This window comes from Coturnix japonica, chromosome 14, assembly GCF_054131305.1.
Source record: "Coturnix japonica strain WE chromosome 14, WE-NBRP24, whole genome shotgun sequence".
Classification (NCBI taxonomy): domain Eukaryota; kingdom Metazoa; phylum Chordata; class Aves; order Galliformes; family Phasianidae; genus Coturnix; species Coturnix japonica.
The window spans coordinates 290,093-307,795 of record NC_140676.1 but is presented as its reverse complement, the minus strand read 5'-3'; the positions used below and the strand labels follow the sequence as shown (position 1 = coordinate 307,795).

General features: G+C 57.4%; 4 protein-coding genes across 13 annotated transcripts; 3 read left to right on the top strand and 1 right to left on the bottom strand.

The window, feature by feature from the left end:
• Positions 1 to 341: 341 nt before the first annotated feature.
• CIB1 (calcium and integrin binding 1) lies at positions 342 to 3,001 on the bottom strand. 3 transcript variants are annotated; one of them, XM_015873378.3, is made up of 7 exons: positions 2,909 to 3,001; positions 2,666 to 2,700; positions 2,302 to 2,404; positions 1,755 to 1,908; positions 1,415 to 1,533; positions 1,249 to 1,337; positions 342 to 1,008 (listed from the first exon to the last, which is right to left on the bottom strand). In XM_015873378.3, the coding sequence occupies exons 1-7, from the start codon at positions 2,957 to 2,959 to the stop codon at positions 987 to 989; spliced, it is 573 nt and encodes a 190-aa protein (XP_015728864.1). In that variant the 5' UTR covers positions 2,960 to 3,001; the 3' UTR covers positions 342 to 986. The 3 variants fall into 3 exon arrangements, with proteins under 3 accessions (XP_015728864.1, XP_085371267.1, XP_015728865.1); XM_015873379.3 differs by having other exon boundaries at positions 540 to 652; XM_085515141.1 differs by lacking the exon at positions 2,302 to 2,404.
• GDPGP1 (GDP-D-glucose phosphorylase 1) lies at positions 2,966 to 4,836 on the top strand. The gene is made up of 2 exons (XM_032446935.2): positions 2,966 to 3,084; positions 3,232 to 4,836. The coding sequence occupies exon 2, from the start codon at positions 3,251 to 3,253 to the stop codon at positions 4,340 to 4,342; it is 1,092 nt and encodes a 363-aa protein (XP_032302826.2). The 5' UTR covers positions 2,966 to 3,084; positions 3,232 to 3,250; the 3' UTR covers positions 4,343 to 4,836.
• Positions 4,454 to 17,632, top strand: TTLL13 (tubulin tyrosine ligase like 13). 8 transcript variants are annotated; one of them, XM_015873361.3, is made up of 19 exons: positions 4,454 to 4,602; positions 5,037 to 5,077; positions 6,495 to 6,613; positions 7,144 to 7,274; positions 8,105 to 8,261; positions 8,520 to 8,663; positions 9,742 to 9,827; positions 9,963 to 10,188; positions 10,793 to 10,977; positions 11,935 to 12,123; positions 12,554 to 12,737; positions 13,021 to 13,218; positions 14,880 to 15,246; positions 15,729 to 15,932; positions 16,202 to 16,297; positions 16,385 to 16,586; positions 16,904 to 16,959; positions 17,132 to 17,372; positions 17,444 to 17,632. In XM_015873361.3, the coding sequence occupies exons 1-15, from the start codon at positions 4,454 to 4,456 to the stop codon at positions 16,270 to 16,272; spliced, it is 2,451 nt and encodes an 816-aa protein (XP_015728847.2). In that variant the 3' UTR covers positions 16,273 to 16,297; positions 16,385 to 16,586; positions 16,904 to 16,959; positions 17,132 to 17,372; positions 17,444 to 17,632. The 8 variants fall into 8 exon arrangements, with proteins under 8 accessions (XP_015728847.2, XP_085371249.1, XP_015728853.2 ...); XM_085515123.1 differs by lacking the exons at positions 16,904 to 16,959; positions 17,132 to 17,372; positions 17,444 to 17,632 and having other exon boundaries at positions 5,037 to 5,194; positions 14,880 to 15,240; positions 16,385 to 16,664; XM_015873367.3 differs by lacking the exons at positions 16,904 to 16,959; positions 17,132 to 17,372; positions 17,444 to 17,632 and having other exon boundaries at positions 5,037 to 5,194; positions 16,385 to 16,664.
• On the top strand, positions 16,690 to 17,632 carry HDDC3 (HD domain containing 3). The gene is made up of 4 exons (XM_015873380.3): positions 16,690 to 16,819; positions 16,904 to 16,959; positions 17,132 to 17,372; positions 17,444 to 17,632. The coding sequence occupies exons 1-4, from the start codon at positions 16,708 to 16,710 to the stop codon at positions 17,584 to 17,586; spliced, it is 552 nt and encodes a 183-aa protein (XP_015728866.1). The 5' UTR covers positions 16,690 to 16,707; the 3' UTR covers positions 17,587 to 17,632.
• Positions 17,633 to 17,703: the final 71 nt, after the last annotated feature.

Sequence of the window (17,703 nt, the reverse complement as noted above, 5' to 3'; positions counted from 1 at the left end):
TGCGCTGCCCACAGCAAAGGTACAGCTTGCTTGCCCTGGATTTCCTTTTGTGCCTCCTGTTAGAGAGCAGAGCTCTTTGTGCAGTGCCTGCTAAGCACGCTGGGAACGGCCTCTGGTTCTCCCAAGGAGGGGGGGATCATGCAGCAAGCTGCTTCCCCAGCAGGACTAGGAGCTGCCTCCCTGCTGAACTGGGACCCCGTTCCCAAGAGCTGCAGCTGGCTCAGGGCAGGGGGCTGGCGGGGGGCCACATCCCCAGCACCCTCTTGGCAGTTGATGCTGCAGCGCTCACACCCCGCTCCTCCCCCCCGCGCGAGACAAAGGCCACTGGCAGCAGGACCAGGTTGGGGGTGAAACCAGAGCCCTTTATTTGTCCTCTCCAGCGCACAAAGGAAGGGGGCCAGGCCCTGCCTGCTCCAGGCAAAGCACTGGCTGAGCATGAGCCTAAGGCAGAGAGGAAAGAACTGGAAAGTGAGAACAGACCCTGAGTGTATTGGTGCTGGAGCAAGGAGCACAGCCCCCATGCCCCAGGGCAGCAAAGGGACAGCACTGCTGGGATGGCACATCCAAAGTTCAATTGGGTTATTGCTTGGAGGAACTGCTCCCCAGGGTGCAGGAAAGCCCCGTGGAAGAGCAGCAGAAGGCACATATGGTACTGTGGGCGGTGAGAGGGGCTGTGCTCGATGCAGTGCGGCATCTCTGTGCCTGCCCTGACACACCGCAGAGCTGTGCTTGTGTGGGGTGAAAATGTGCTGCTGGGACAGCCAAGCTGCTGCCTGCGGTGGAGCCTCACGGGGCCGTTTGGACACCTGTAACTGAGCCCACCAGGCACTGGGGGAGCAGAGTCCTGCCCTAGAGCACAGTGCGGCACTGCCAGGCTGGGGAGGAGCAGGGCCTTGGCTGCTCTCCTCAGAAGAAGAGGGAACATCTGAGATAACAAAGAGACACGGCAGCTGGAGAAGCAGATCTGCAGGAGAGCAACAGGGCCCTCACAGGACAATCTTGAAGGAGCTGTAAGAGACATGACATGTTCTGCACCTCCTTGCTGCATGAGAAGTGGTTTGTGAGCAACCAGCACTCTGTGGACGTGCTGTGCTCCTGCATAGGTGAGTACAGTGCAGGAGGAAGTTCCTAAGGGAACTTCTAAGGGGTGGCCTTGCCTTGCTGCTCTGGTAAGTGCTGCCTCAAAGCCAGCACAGCAGCAGGGTGGGCTGACCCCTGGGGCCCCTTGAGCTGCTGGAAGCCACGTACCTGACAAAGTCTGGGGAGCGGGAGATGACGTGCTGGAACTCAGAGAGGTTGATGGTCCCATCCTTGTCTATGTCAGACTCCTCCAGGACCTGCAGGACAGGCAGTGAGCAGTGAGCTCACCAGGGCTGGGACCATGCAGCGCTCCCTGCCCAGCTCGGGTCCTCACATTACGGATGAGCTGCTCCATCTCAGTGTTACTCAGCCGTGACTCCTCGCCTTGCCCTGTCAGGCAGTTCACCAGCTTCTCCAGGTCCTTTCTGTCCAGGACCCCATCATCGTCAAAGTCTTTGGGCAGAAGAAAGTACCTTTCTGTGGGGCCCCCGTGACTCAGGTCACAGGCACCCACGCTGGGAGGGGGCTGGGACAACTCGTGGGCACGGCAGCTCCAAGTACAGAGGGTGCCCCCAAAGCTGCCCCGTGGGCACAATGAAGGCACTGCCAGCCCTTGTCGCCTGTCCCCCGCCATTGGGTGGGATCCCAGGACACCACATCACACCCAGGGTTACCAAAGATGCGGAAGGCGTAGTGGGATTTGATATCTGAGGTGGCAGCATCACTGAAGACGCTCAGCATGTCGAGGAAGTCTTCGAAGGACATGCTGTCATCCCTGTCCAGGGACGTGGAGAACACGTGGCAGATCCGGTGCTGGAAGGGGTTTGCCTGCAGAGATGGGGAGGGATCAGTGCAGGGCGGGCACTGACCCACGAGGAGCTGAGCAGAGCTGAGCTCTGATCTCGGCCCAGCACAGCCCTGCCATCACACGGGGCTGTGCCATCACACGGGGCTGTGCCATCACACGGGGCTGTGCCATCACACGGGGCTGTGCCACCACACGGGGCTGTGCCATCACACGGGGCTGTGCCACCACACGGGGCTGTGCCATCACACGGGGCTGTGCCATCACACGGGGCTGTGCCACCACACGGGGCTGTGTGGCTGCATTGCACAGGGCCGAGGAAGCAATCCCCGGTGCTGCACGGTGAGCACGGAGCGCTCCCAGCACCGTTTGTGCTCAGCAGGTGATCCTGCCCAGCCCCCCTCCAGGTACCGTACCCGCAGCTCCGGCAGCGTCAGGATCCGGCTCTTGGGAACGCGCACGGAGCGGGCGTTGTCCCTCTGCTCCCTGGGCAGCAGCTCGCTGAACCTCTTGTAGGCACTTGAGGTGAAAACAAGGGCTGCTCTGTGCGGGAGCGGGCGGCCCCCGGCAGCACCGGCAGGTCCGGAGCCTCTGTCTGTCTCTGTCTCTGTCTCTGTCTCTGTCTCTGTCTCTGTCTCTGTCTCTCTCGGACCGGGAGCCGCACCCGCGCACTTCGCACCCCGGGGTCACGGAAACGGCCCGTCCCGGCGCTGCCCGCCCACCCCCCAACGGGGAGCAGCTGCCAGCGCTGAGCCCCCCCCGCCAAGCCCCGGCACTTACAGCAGGATCTCCTGCTTGTTCAGGAACGTCAGCTCCTGCGGGGAGAGCGCGGTCAGACGGGGGGTCCCGAGGGGAGCTGCTCCGCCCCGGACTCCTCCCGTTCCCCGGGTCCCACCGATCCGGGAGCTGCCCCAGACACGGGACCGCAGATTCCCCATCCCTCGGTCACCCCCCTCGGACCTCCGACAACGGGGCTCCCCCCAACCTGGGACTCCAGCCCCAATACCTCGTACCCCCCCACACCTGGTACTCCCCCAGCGCCTCCCGTGGCAGCAAACTGCTGGAGCCCCCCATGTCGCCGGCGCCGCTTCCGCCCCGCACGTCACTCCGCCGCTCCCGTGGCAACGTCCCGCCCCGGGGTGGGAACACGCTGCACGCAGCGCCGCCCCCGGCCCCGCGCGGCACCGCTGGGAGCGGAGGTGGGTGGTGTGACGGGGTGTAACGGGGTATAATGGGGTGTAACGGGGTATAATGGGGTGTAATGGGGTGGGGGATCGGCGGGACCCGGGGCCGGGGCCGGACGCTGGGGGCGGCGGTCAAGTCGTGCACGCGTTCCGTTTTGTCAGGTCCCAGGCGGCACCGGGCATGGCAGTGCGGGACAGCGGGCACCGGGACGGGCTCGGGGCCGAGGAGTTCGTGTACCACGAGGATGAGTTCATCCTGGACGGCGTGGCGTGGCCGAGCACGGCGCTGTCCCGCTTCGACCGGGCGCTGCTGGAGGCCTGGCAGGAGCGCGAGGAGCGGGGCCTGTTCCGGTACCGGCTGCGGGAGCCGCCCACCCGCGTGCTGCCCGGCCCCATGCGCCTGCTGGCCCAGCTCAACGTGCAGCGCGCCACGTTGCGCCGCCGGCCGCAGCAGGTTCGCAGCGTGACGGAGCCGTTCAGCGCCCGGCACTTCAACTTCACGCAGATCCAGCCCGGGGAGCTGCTGCTGCGGCTGCGCCGGGGAACATCGACACACGGAGACCGAGCGGCCCCGGCCGAGCTGCTGGTGGCGATTAACGTCAGCCCGCTGCTGCGCGGCCACGTGCTGCTGCTGCCGGAGCCGGGGCTGTTCCTGCCGCAGCGCCTCACCCCGGAGCTGCTGCTGGCGGGGCTGCAGCTCGTGCTGCTCAGCGCCCGGCCCGGCTTCCGCGTGGGCTTCAACAGCCTGGGCGCCTCGGCGTCCGTCAACCACCTGCACCTGCACGGCCTGGACCTGCCGCACCCGCTGCTGGTGGAGTCGGCTCCGGCCGAGCCGCTCAGTGACCGTCTCCATGTGCTGTGGCGGGTCCCGGCCCCGGCGCTGCTGTTCTACACCCCGGGCGCGGGGCTGGACGCGCTGGACGCTCTGGCCCGTGACGCGTGTCGGATGTCGGAGCGGCTGCTGGCGCTGGGCCTGGCCTACAACGTGTTCGTGACGCGGGGCGCCCCGCCGGACGGCTCGGCCGGGCCCGGTCCCGGTTCGGGGCTGCGGCTGCTGCTGTGGCCCCGCAGGCCGAACTTCGAGCCCGAGGCGGATGACGCGGTGCTGGCCGTGGCGCTGTGTGAGCTGGCCGGGTTCCTCCCGCTGCGCTCGGCCGCGGCCTTCGAGCGACTGAGCGAGGCCGAAGCGCTGCGCGCCATCCGACAGCCCCTGCTGCCGGAACCGGAAATGCGCCGCCTCGCCGCCGACCTGGCGCGGCTGCTGGAGGACTGAGCGCCGCTCTAGCCGACCAATGGCGAACGCGGACACGTGACCGGCCCGGCGCCGCTCTAGCCGGCCGGGCCGAGCTCTCTATGGTCGAGCGGAGACCGCTGCCTCGTCGCCATGGGAACGGCGGCGGGCTCGAGCGGCGCCATGGAGGCCGGGGGCGGCGGGCGGGGGGCGGCAGCTCGGAGCGGATCCGCTGCCCCCGGGATGGAGCCCAGAGCTGCCGCCTGCAGCCCCAGAGCGCGGAAGAAACGCAAGAAGTGCAGGCGAGTGCGGCGGGGGGGGGCGGCCCGTGTCCGTCCGTGTATCCGCCCGCGTGTGCCCGGTGCGGGCCGTGCCGCACATAAAGCCCGGCCGTGTGCGCAGCGCCGTCATGTGTCTGTTGTGGGTCCGGGGCCTCGTGCCCGGGGGTGGCCGGGACTGTAACCAACGGAACCGGGATCCGACGGGGCTCAGAGCACGAGGGGGATGGAAATAAATAACACCGAGGGTGGAAATAACCCCGAGGGTGGGGCAGCCCCCAGAGCACGGACACGGGCTCGGGACCCACTTGGCACGTGGCCCATGGCAGTGGGTCACACTGGGCAGTGACACTGCGGGCTTTGGGTAACACGAGTGTGGCACGAGGCAGCTGTTCGTGTCCGCTCCCCTTTGTCGCCGTCTGGTCTCACTGAGCAGCTCTTGTGTCTTTCAATTCCAGCGCCCCATCCATTAACCTGACCAGCTGCAGGTACGAGAGCGGTAAGTCGCAGGATGCGTCGCGTCCCTTTGGATCGAGCCGTGCAGGCGGCTGCTCAGCCAGCAAGGAGCGCTGCATTTCTGCTGCAGAGTCACTTGTGTGTTACGTGTTCACTGTTTGTAAGTGACTTGAATCCCTGTGAACATTCTACACTTTGGGCTGAGGAGCTTCGTGCTTTAAAGAGACCCAAACTGTGCAGCACTGCGAGCCCTCATCACCCTGTACATCTGTATGACCCACATTCCTGCTAAAATTGGTGAGAAGAGTTTTGCCAGAGATGGTTACAATGCACGACCTGTGCTTAGGGAAATGGAAAGCTACCATCAGTTCAAGCTGAAGCAGGTGGTGCAGCAGGCTGGATCAGTGCCTGCAGTATCTCTTTGATATTCACCTCCAATGACATGCTCTAGGTGGCTGCTCCACGCTCCTGTCTCGCTCTTCATTGCTGCCACAAGCCCTTTCTCAAAAGAACAATTTGATGGATGTCATTAGTCAATTTGCTAATGACTATCCTAGCATTACTGCCATGTTTGCATCGCTAAAGGTCACAGTCTTGTCAGCTGTGTGAGGAATGCTGTTCCCACCCAGAGCAACACGTGTTTCCCCTGCGGCCATGCTCAGGCACATTGGGGATGGGAGGTGGATGACGATCCACGACAGAGCGTGGCAATGTGAGCTCCATAGGAACCAGAACAGTTTCTTGCCCACCTCCAGAGCTCTGGTGCCCAGGGCTGCTCTCTGTGGTGCTGCTGTGCTGTGCTTGGTCAGCCCAGAATGAGCAACAAGTCAACAACGCATGGTGGCTGGGTTGTGATAGAGGAGGGCTCTAACAGCCTCAATAGCATGTGGGCTGTTGGGCAGTTTGGGCCACGTGGCTGTGGGTGTGTGGAAAGATGGAGGTTTCTGACTTAGAGCTGCCCTTGCGTTTTCTGACTGCCTCCAGTTTCATAGCATGGTTCCTTCAGCAGCTCCCCAGCTCTGTAAGAGAACAAATTCAGAATCGGCACCAATACTAATCGTTCCAGCAACAACCTTCCACTCCAAAGCTCGTGCATTCTGTTACTGGTTAGCCTTTGATTTTGAAGGTGAAACTAACACCTTTCAAAGACTTGTATCTAGCTGCGTGGCATCAAACCCAGGGCAGATTCTAAGCCTACTGTAATCTAGAACCCCAAGGCAAGGGGACTTGTAGGGCTGATGGTTCCCAGTGTACCTGCAGGCAGAAGCTGTGGCAAGTTTAGCTGGGTAGAGTTTGTGTTTCTGAGATCTCCTGAAGGGTCCTGCCTAGACCTTGTCACCCCTGTGTGTGGCAGTGCAGCTTGAAGGGTTCAGCCCACCCTCCTGTTTACTTGGAATTTAACTGTCCCTGGCATTTGTATTTTCTTCCCAGACCTTTGTCGTGTGCTTCCTTCCATACAGTGCGTCGTGCTGCACTGTGCTGTGGGCTGAAAGAAGTGGGAGAAAACGAGGACTGGACGGTGTATTGGACTGACAATTCAGTCTCTCTGGAACGTGTTATGGAAATGAAACGGTTTCAGGTAAATTCCCCATGGAAAGGGTGCCCAGCAGGAAAAGCTCAGGAGGGGAGGATGAGACGGAGCTGCTAATGTAACAAAGTGTTGCAGAACAAAACTGATGTGTCTAAAACTAGCACTTGTGCCCCGCATTCTCTGTGTTGGTCCCAGGGTGCGCAGGTTCATCAGCCGCTGCTTCTGTTGTGTCTCTGTAGCAGTGCCATCAGTAACAGTCTGACAGTCAGTGGGGAGCTGGAAAGCTGCCAGCCCCTTTAATGTAGAGTGAAATAAATGATTCTTGCTGACAAACTGCTCCCTTTCAGAAGCTGCAGTACTGTAGGAGGGCAGAGCTTCAGGGCTGAGATGGAATGAGCAGATAAATCACACTGGTGAAGTCAGATAAAGCAGTTAGTGTAATCTTGTCCTTCAGCAGACGTTCAAGGCAACAACTGACCCAGCTTCCTGTTCTGCGTGCTTGTTTCTCCATACACTGGCTTTCCTTGACCTCAAGGATTATCACTAGTGATTCTGTTTTTCTTCTCCACCTCTCCCAGAAAATCAACCATTTTCCTGGCATGATAGAGATCTGCCGTAAGGACTTGTTGGCTCGCAACCTTAACCGCATGCTCAAACTCTTCCCCAAGGAGTACAATATTTTTCCCCGTACGTGGAGCCTGCCAGCTGAGTGAGTGATACACATTAATGCAGCAGAGAATAGGGGTGTGGAATCAGGAGGTGAGAAGTGCTGTGCTTGACAGCTGGGGCTTGGATGGGAACGGCCTCTGAGATTTGCTGTGGAATTATATTCCCTACAATGTTTGCTGTGCTGAGTGGCCAAAGAGCTGAATCTTGGGAGAAGGACACGCCCTGAAAGCCAAAGGGCAGGATGAGAAGCAAAACATCTGTGTTTCTGGGGAACGTCCTTCTGCACCTCACCATGAAAGCAGAGGTAACTGCAGAGCAGCACGAGGCTCTCTTCCCACACAGGCTGGGTTCAGTGCCCACCACTCACACAAGAAGGGTCAGTATGGCTCCCCATTTCCCTATACTTTATGCCCAGTACAGAGACGGTGTTCATCCATCCACGGCAAAATAATTAACTGGCATGTGGGCTTGACTCTTCAAGGCATCATACTCCCAATGGAGCTGCTTTTGAAGACCAGCCACATAATGTGAATTATGAGTGCAGCTTGTGAGTCTCTTAGAGCATCCTGGCTGCAGCCTCTTGAGCACTTGCTGATGAGCTGGAACAAAAGGGGATGTAAGGACTTGTGACCTCCTCCTCCTTTGTAGGCAGAGTGTTTTATCTTTCCCTGATCCCTCTGTGGCAGCAGAGCCAAAATCTTCACTGGCTTCTGTACAAATAGTGCTGACTGTTTCCCATGAAGCTCCTGGTAGAGGTGGAAATGTGTGCAATAAAAAGCTGAAACTAGAAGAGCATTGTCAGGTTGTGCAAGGACTAAATAAGAGCTGATGTTTTCTGCAGCATGTAACAGTCACCCCTTCATTGTACAGCTATGGAGACTTCCAGGCCTACAGACGCAGGAGGAAGAACAGGACATTCATCTGCAAGCCAGACAGCGGCTGCCAAGGTCGAGGTATCTTCATAACACGTAATCCGGAAGACATCAAACATGGAGAGCATATGATCTGTCAGCAGTATATCTCTAAGGTAATGGGGACTGTCCTGAATCACAGGTGAATGACTGCAGCTTCCTAGCTTTTCCCACACCCTGCCTCCTCCTTGTGTCCTTTGCCCCACGTCTCTTGAATCTGCCAGGGGCGCAGCAAAAGCTTGTCTTCCTCCTCACTGCTGAGCTGCAGGAAGTGGCGCCGGCAGTGCAGGTGGAGCAGCTCGCCTTGAGGAATCAGCAGTAACACCCAGCAATGTTCCCTTATCTCACGCTTGCTCCTGCCTTTTTCCTCACAGCCTTTCCTTATTGATGGCTTTAAGTTTGACATGCGTATCTATGTGCTGGTCACATCTTGTGACCCACTGAGGATTTTTGTCTACGAGGAGGGTCTGGCCCGGTTTGCCACCATGAGGTACATCAATCCCAGCAGGAGAAACCTGGTAAAAAAAGAAGAAAAAAGGGGAGGATTACAAAAAACTCATGTAGTATCTGTAGCTTTTAGTCCCTAATTGGTCCCAGGGGCATTCCAAGGCAGGGACTGGTAGGTTTTATGGGACTTGGTTTTCTATTTGCCCACTCTCTCCTCCCTCTGCGCCTCCTCCACACAGAAGGTATTTCGGGAGTGTCTCAAGTACATCTACTCCTGGGTCCCACATCTGGGCTTTTCAGTGGCGTTATCACAGAATCTTTGAGTTGTCTGGATTTGGAGGAACCGAGGAAGGCCTCAAGTCCCGCCCTCTGCTCAAAACTGGGCTGACAATAATTCCAGATTTGATTTATTCAAAGTTTCACCCAGTTAGGTAATGAAAGTCTGCACAGATGGAGACTCCACAGTGTCTCTAGGCAACACTGCTACTGCTTCTTGCCTTTGTGAGTCTTGTTGGGTCTGTACCATTCCCTGTCTGCTCGTACTTCAGGCACAGATTTGGGGCTTACCTGGAGGTAGTGGAACAGCCTAGGAGACAAGGAGGGGAAATGGGAAAGAAAGAAAGGTACAGACCATGACAACACCCCTTTCTAAGTAGGGGTCCATAGTGTATAAAATCCCTAAAGAATGTGGAATCTAGTGTCAGATTGTGGCATTGTGGTCACAGTCTAGTGTGAGATACGCTTCTCCCAGAGCTGCACACTTATGTGCCCTCTGTCACTCCAACACATTTATGTCTTGGAGAAGTTTTCTGCTTCACATGAACAAAGGAAGAGGACGAATCTGCAGAAATGTGCTGCAGCTTCTGTCCTGGGGAGTCCCTTGTTTAGTGGTGAGGTTACAACTCGAGTAGTGTCTGTGGAGCTGACTCCTGTGCTCTACCCAAGAGACTAGGACAGTGATATGGAGCAAGTAGAGCAGTCAGCTCTTACTTCTGGTTAGAGAGTGAATCACCAGCTGAAAGCCATTGCTACAGAGAGGAGGTAAAAGTGGGTGAAGCTGGTGGCTAGATTAGTACTAATGGAACTGTTGTTTCTATTTATACTCTGCAGTTAAGTGTAAATGAAGGTCTCTTGTGGTTCCTCCCTCAGGGTGATATCTGCATGCATTTGACCAATTATGCTATCAACAAACGTAATGCTAACTTTGTCCAGGATGACACGATGGGCAGTAAGAGGTATAGTCTTGTACCACAGTGCCTTGTGACATCCCGCAGGAAAGCTGCAATGGGGACTGTTGTTTCCTTCCACCTTTTTGGGGGTGAAGCATGACATCACAGGTGAGCTCTTATCATCTCCTGTCTTCCACACAGGAAACTCTCCACCCTGAAAGCCTGGATGATGGATAACAGCTACAACACAACAAAACTCTGGGAAGATATTGAAGATATAATTATAAAGACTCTTATTTCAGCTCACCCTGTGGTGAAGCACAATTACCAAAGCTGCTTTCCTAACCACACTACCAGCTGTGCCTGTTTTGAGATACTGGGTTTTGATATTTTGCTAGACAGAAATCTGAAACCTTGGCTTCTAGAGGTGAGGAAGAAGTCTCCTGCTGTGCTGAAGCAGCTCTGAATGTAGCAGATAGTTGAAAGCTTGCTTGTGTGGAGGAAGCTCGAGAACAAGGGCTGGTGGGCTAAACAGAACTTATTTGATTAAACTAGGCCACCTCACTCACAGAATTAAACGGGTCGTAAAGACAAGTGGCCAAACAACCTTCTGCAGGCTAAGCAACCTCAACCCAGCAGATCTAAGATCCTGTTCCCTATAAAACCTCTCTAACAGCAGGAAGTTTCCTGAGCTTCAGCGCTCCTCAGTCTGTAACAGTATCCTGAATTTATGATAGCTGCCCTATTCTTGCAGTCCTGTGGGGACACAGAGGCTGAACAGCCTGCAGTGTGGATGAGTATCATGCTATAAAAGGGATAGAAGGACAGAATCAGATTCTGTGCACACCCTCTTGCTTTCAGCCACCGTTTTGGGCGACAATATCAGTTGGACTCAGTCCTTGTGGGTCCCTTCCAACTCAGGATATTCTTTGATCAATTGAACACAGAGGGGCAGGCTGGGGCCAGCAAGCTTGCTGCAGGCAGCAGAGTGCTGGGAGTTGCCAGGTTAGATGAGCTGTTTGTTTTGGCAGGTGAACCACTCTCCCAGCTTCACCACAGACTCTCACCTGGACCGTGAGGTGAAGGATGCTCTTCTGTTTGACACCATCAACTTGATAAATGTGCATGCCTGTAACAGAAGGAAAGTGATGGAGGAAGACAAACAGCGGGCACAGGAACGACTCCTTCAGGCCCATCGGTCTCCTCGTGTATCCAGGTATTGCTCTTTCCAATACTACTGCAGGTCCCTAGTGAGGAAAAGAAGGGCTCTGACACTTACCCTACCAGAGGCCATGGCTCTGTGCAGTCTGTGACAGAGCTCACCCAATCCATCTGCACTCTGGACAGGAAGAGCCTGTCCAGAACTGATCCCAGAAGAGATCCGGGACTCTCTGTGCTATGATCCCTGGGCTTCCCCATAGAGCTGCATGTCCTCACGTCTTTCAGTGCTTGTCAGGCTGTGCCAGCATCCCTGGTCTCACAGTGACTCTCACAGGACAGGACATAGCACTACTTCAGGGGCAGGAACACCCCAGGGCACAGGGCCCTTCTCCAAAGCAAGATTTCTTTCCCAGGGTTGAGCGTTTTCCCACCCTTCTTTGTCTGCATGCCCTTTCATGATTTATTAATCTGCATGGCCTCTCGAGGCCATTTTAGATGAGGCTGCTGCCCGGGCTTTTCCTGCCGTGCAGGGTAAGGCAGGAACTGCCTCCAGCTCCCATTTCAATTAGGAAACCTGAGAAAACTGAAGGCTGAAGAAGCTGAGCTAGTTACCCGGTACACTTCATGTCCATGCAGCCTCCACTGCTCCGAGCTCCCTGCTGGCTGGAGAGCTCCCAGCTGAGCGTGGAGTGGCAAACACTCTTTGTACATGCACACTGTAATTGAACTTCTCTGGCAACCAGCTTAGTTGGGTGAAAAGGCCGAGGGGCACGGTGTGATCCTGGCAGCAGGGGATACATCTGAGAATGCTCCACCAGCATTCACCATGTAGAGAATGAAGAAGTGGGAATTGTTGGATCCCATCAGTGAACCTGTGTGAAACAAGCTCTCAGATAGGGAAAGACAGGAGCAAAAAGCCAGCTATGCCTGTTGCCTCTCAGTAAAATACCTTGAGCCTCCCATCACAGCTCCCTGCCTGCCTGTGCTTTCTGTGCTTTCTCCTGGTTTGCAGACACGAGGAGTCAGAGAGCAGCCAGGCAGCCTGGATCTCTGAGGCTGAGGATTATGAGAACTCCCACCTGGGCAGCTACCGGCGCATTTACCCAGCATGTGGAACTGACAAGTATGAGCCATTTTTCAAGCAGAGCAGCTCCCTCTTCAAGGAGACGGCATCATCCAAAGCACGAGAGGAGTGTACCAGGTACATTCAGACACTGCTTCCGTGAGATCCTTTCTTGGGAGTAAGTCTGTTGTTTAAGGGAAGTAAGAAAGTGGTGGAGAGCTGGACACAGGAGAGTCTGCTTGCACTATGTTGCCGTGGCAAAGCAACTTCTGCACTTTTGAGAGACAAATGCAGTATTCCATTGGCTTTTGGAATCTGCAGGCACATGCTGAAACATCCTCCACTCTTCTCCCCATTCTGGCAGGCACAGCCTAATTCATGGGCATTTCTTAGAGCAGTGAGAGGCTCCCTTAAAAGCACTCCTCACCCAGTTCTTGGCACACTTCCTTTATAGTCTATTCACTACAGAACTTCTCTGCAGTAAAATGTTCTCAGACTGAAGTCTCTGCAGTGTTTTGCTATTATGCCTTTTATGGAACCAGTGACCAAGACAACTCTTCGGTGGCAGGCAACAACTGGAAGAAATCCGCGTAAAGAAAGAAAAGACAGAAGCTGTTAAGAGCAAGAAGAAAAAAGAGAGGAAAGAAGGGCTGCAGGGAGAGTCAGACACAGACAAACCCATGATTAATAACAAAACCCCAGCTTCTGCAACCGACTTCAACAACAGAAGCACAAAGATGTGGGATAAAAAGGTACCTTGTTTTCGTCTGTGCTCATCCATGGGGTATCAAGGGCAGTCTGTGGCTCTAGGAACAGTACTGGGCTGTGGGTATCTCCTGAGGAGATGAGGCCCCTCCGTGAAGTCCAGGGGGGTCTGATGGCTTGTAACAGGAGGCACCTGTAAGCACCAGTGCTGCCCTTCACTGCTGTGCCAACCATGGGGATTTTCATCCTACTTTACCCCGAGGTCTGTAATTCTCTGTAGGGGCAGTTTATAGTTCAACTTTGCTGTAACTCATGTGTTTCTTTCCTAAGATGAAGCACGTGCAGTATGACTCCATGCAGCCCCAGGATATTCTGGAAGACGAAGAGAAGAAAAGAGTGCATGCTCTTGCGAGGCGTAAGAAACTTATCCAAGGCCTGGGCATCGTAGATCTGCTCTCCCAGATTCTTCCCACAACTGAGAAACCATCTGACACCCACAGAACCTGCACTGTTACCGCCGAGATTCAGGTAACTGAAGACTGCCCAGATCATTCTACGAGGCCATCACAGGAGAACGTCATTTGCAGGAGGAGGTGGCTCATTTAAATGAGATCCAATGTGCTGTCTGGGTCCTTGGGTCTTTGTCTCTTTCTAAAAGGGTACGCTGGAGGCATGTCACCCACACAGAACCCGTGGGCACCTGTCCTCAGAAGGTCCATCTCATTCCTGTTCCAAAAGACAGACCGTCTTTTGCAGTCCCCCACATGCAGCATAGTGTGGGCAGCTTCTCCAGGGCCATAACGTGATTCTCCTGTCTAAATAAGATTAATTCCTGGGTAGGAGTTCTCATGAGCTGCGAGCACCAAAGTGCTAAGAGCTGAAGTGCTAAGGTAAAGCAGCACAAACATCAAATGAGGTCTGAAGGGAAGTGTGGAAATGCCTAAAAATATCCTTCAGTGAATTCTGTTCTGCAAGCAGTGCCTCTTCCTAAACTCCCTGCCCTCTACGTTACACAGCCCCCACCCAAGGAAGGTGAAGAGCCCACCACAACATGTTTCCTGGCAGCACATGTGCTGGAAACACCACAGAGCTCAGTCCTCGTGTGGGGCTTCCCCTTCACAGTCACATTCACTCTGCAAGAGCTCAGTGTAGTGTGAGCCCTTGGCTTTGCCACTGTCATGTCCTGGATTATTTCAAGGTGTACAGCTGAGATGAGGAAATCTGGGCTGTGCAGGGATTGCACCAGGGGAAAATTTGGAGCTAGATTTGCTTGCCTACAGTTCCCAATCCAGGCCACGGGTGCCAGTGTTCTAAAATCAGATGATGAGAAAGCCAGCAGTCTGTGGTCACTGGACTCCAGTGCACTGTAACAGGGCTGCTGGTGGCTGACACCTGGTAGGTGGGGGAAGTGCTAACCCTTGACTAGCAGTTGGTGGAAAGCCTTGCAAGGTCCTCTCCCAGGTCTACAATGGGCTTCCATAAAGGACTTCCACTCCTGCTTGGAAAGGCAGCTCACCTCAGAAGCATCCTGACAAACTCCAGATTCCAGAGTTGCTGGAATTCTATGGGATGCAGGAGTATTCGGAAACAGTCCCTTTAATTTAACGAAAAAAGTAAGGCATGCTTTTCCCAAAATATCTGACCCTTCCACGTGTTTGGATGTTATATTGGGGGACATGGTTTAGTGGGAGCTATTGGTAATAGGTGAATGGTTGGACTGGATGATCTTGTAGGTCTTTTCCAACCTTGGTGGTTCTATGATTCAGTGTTTGAAAAGAAGTGTAAGATGTGATTTGATCTGTAAGAACTGATGGTAGCTGCGTTTTATGCTCCCAGACAAAGCAAAGCAGAACCCAAAACCATGAGTTCCGCCCACGCTCTGAGCAGATCTTTTCAGAAGCGAAGGGCTGTACAGGGCTGGGTCAGGTCCTTCATTCCCACAAAGCTGAGGTTTCTTTCCTCAGACCCTGCTGCAGCTCAGGGCACTGTTATGGGCGGTGCACGGCAGTCTCAGCGCTGCTGCAGGCAGATTGGATACAATCCACCTTGATGATTTGAATCTAAGACCGAGGTGTGCTTAGGAGAGGAAATGCAGGGAGATGTGTAGTGAGCGCCGGCAGGGAAGACTTCCTTCCTGCCTCTCACCAAGGTCTCCAGAGCTAAGCCACAACCGTTTTCTCTCCTTCCAGACGCAGTTTCTTTGGGACACTCTGCAGGTGCGGCAGCCTGCCCCACTGATGAGCATCGTCCCCCTCTCGTTACCAAGAGGCACCGTGTGGCCTTCAGGACAGCCGTCTGCTCACAAGCACAGCACCAGGGCGCAGCTGCTGCCTGCCCAGCACCCTGCCCTGGGCCCCCTCTCGGTTCGAGGGCAGAGCATCCTTTCCCAACAGCAGCAGGCGTTGAGGCGCAGCCCCCAGCCCCAGGACAGGGGCTACCCGTGGAGCCGGGCTGTAGTGCCAGCAGCAATGACCCAGTCCTGCACTAAAAGCAGGGGAAGGCTGATGAGTGCCTGGCAGCTCTCTGCGGCCAGAAGCAAGGTGGAAGGATGTGAGTGTGCGTTATCTCACTTTGGTTCTGCTTTTGCACGCTTTGCACGCAGAGCTATGGGCAGGTGGACAAGTTCAGGTGTGCTGGGGTGGGAGAAGCAGGAGGGTGGGATGGAGCTGGGCCACAGCTTCAGGGAGGGGGCGGGGGGACGAGCTCCCCACAGAGGAGAGCAGCGTGTGTGAGTATGTGTGTGTCTGTGTGTGTGTGTGTGTGTGTGTATGTGAGTGTACGTGTGTATGTGTGTGTATGTGTGTGTCTGTGTGTATGTGTGTGTGTGTGTGTATGTGTGTGTGTGTATGTGTGTGTGTGTGCTGTTGTGTGTGTGTGTGCTGTTGTGTGTGTGTATGTGTATGTGTGTGTCTGTGTGTGTGTGTGTGTGTGTGTGTATGTGTGTATGTGTCTGTGTGTGTATGTGTGTGTGTGTATGTGTGTGTGTGTGTCTGTGTGTGTTGCCGTGCGTGTCCCCACGCGTGTCTGTGCTCCTGCAGGTGACACGGCTCGGCCGTTCTCCGCAGGCATCGCGCACGGCGGCTCCACGTTACGCCCGGTCCGTGCAGACAAGGCCACGGGCGGCAGCAGCGGCAGCGCAGTGACGGCGCACAAGTTCCTGCTCAGCTCCGCCGGGCTCGTGCTGCACACACGCACCGCGCGCTGCTCCAGCGCCATGAACTTCCGCGACGTGAGAAGCGCAGGTAAAAGGCGGCTCCGGGTACCGGGTACCGACGCCCCGCGCTCACGCTCCGCCGCGCTTCCCCCGCCCCGCCCCCTCGTGCCATGTTGTCCGTGCTCCGGCGCTGTGTCCGTGTCGCGGTGCTGCCGGGCCCGGCCCCGCGGCGGGCGGCGGCGACGCGGCGCTGGGACCCGGAGTCGCCGAACGCGGCGCTGGCTGAGGCCGAGAGGTGCGGCCCGGCGGGGCGGAACCGCGGCCGGGAGCTGCGGGCGCTGACGCGTCTCCCCGCAGGGCACGGAGGCGGCGGGCGGCGGCGCGGCGGGAGCTGGGAGCGGGACGCGGCGCCCCCGAGCGGACGTTGACCTGGGAGGCGATGGAACAGATGCGGTGAGGGGCCGGGCCGGGATGGAGCGGTAACGGAGCGGTAACGGAGCGGTAACGGAGCGGTGATCGGTGATCGGTCCGTGCCCGCAGGTTCCTGCGGCAGGAGCTGCCCGAGGAGTGGCCGCCGCAGCGCGTGGCCGAGGGCTTCGGCGTCAGCCTGGACGTGGTTCACCGGGTGCTGCGGAGCCGGAGCTGCGTCCCCCCGCGCCGCCGCCTGCGACAGGACGCGCGAGCGCTGCGCGCCGCCCCGCAGCAACCGGGGCCGGACCCGGCTCCGCACGGCGGCACCGAGGTGCGCGGCCCGGACGGTTCGTTGTTGTACCGCGTGCCGCGGGGGCGGGGCGGGCCGCAATAAAGCGTTGGACGTTTATTTGCGCGTTTCCCGTCGCGCCGGCGCAGCCCGCGGTACCGACATGGCGTCGGACGTGGCGCGGCTGCTGGACGCGGCGGAGTTCGCGGCCTGGAAGCACCGGGAGCAGCGGCGGAAGGACCCGGCGGGGACCCCGTACATCAACCACCCCATCGGTGCGGCCGCGCCGCCCTGACCCGCCCGGTCCGGCCGTGACGCGGAACGTGCCCTGACCCCCCCCCCGCTGTGTCCCGTTCCAGGCGTGGCGCGGATCCTGGCGCACGAGGCGGGAGTCACCGACATCGTGGTGCTGCAGGTACCGGCCGGGGGGACCGGACCGACCGGACGGACCGACCGGACGGACCGACCCCGGGTCCCGTGTCCCCATGTCCCCATACCCCGACACTGTGTCCCGTATCCCCACGTCCCCCGTCCCGGTCCCGTGTCCCCGTATCCCATATCCCGTGTCCCCGTCCCGGTCCCGTCAGGCCGCGCTGCTGCACGACACGGTTGAGGACACGGACACGACGCTGCCCGAGATCGAGCGGCGCTTCGGGCCCGACGTGCGTCACGTGGTGCAGGAGCTGACGGACGACAAAGCGCTGCCCAAAGCGGAGCGGAAACGGCGGCAGGTGGAAATGGCGGCGGGGAGCAGCGAGCGGGCAAAGCTGGTGAAACTGGCCGATAAACTGCACAACATCCGGGACATCCGGCGGCACGTGCCACAAGGTCCGAACACACCGACCGGAACCGCCCGGTACCGCCCGGCACCGGAAGTGACGCAGCGCGTGTCCCCGCAGGGTGGTCCGAGGAGCGCGTGCAGGAGTACTTCCGGTGGACGGCGGAAGTGCTGGAAGGGCTGCGCGGGACGAGCCCGGCCATGGAAACGGCGCTACAGGAACTGCTGGAGGAGCGAGGGGTGGGAACGGGAACGGGGCGATGAACGAACGGGGCGATGAACGAACGGGGCAATAAACGCTTTGAACGGGGCCGTTTCTCGTCTCCTTCCCGGTCGCTGCGGGCACTTCCGGCGCGCGGTCACGTGACATCAGCGCTTCCG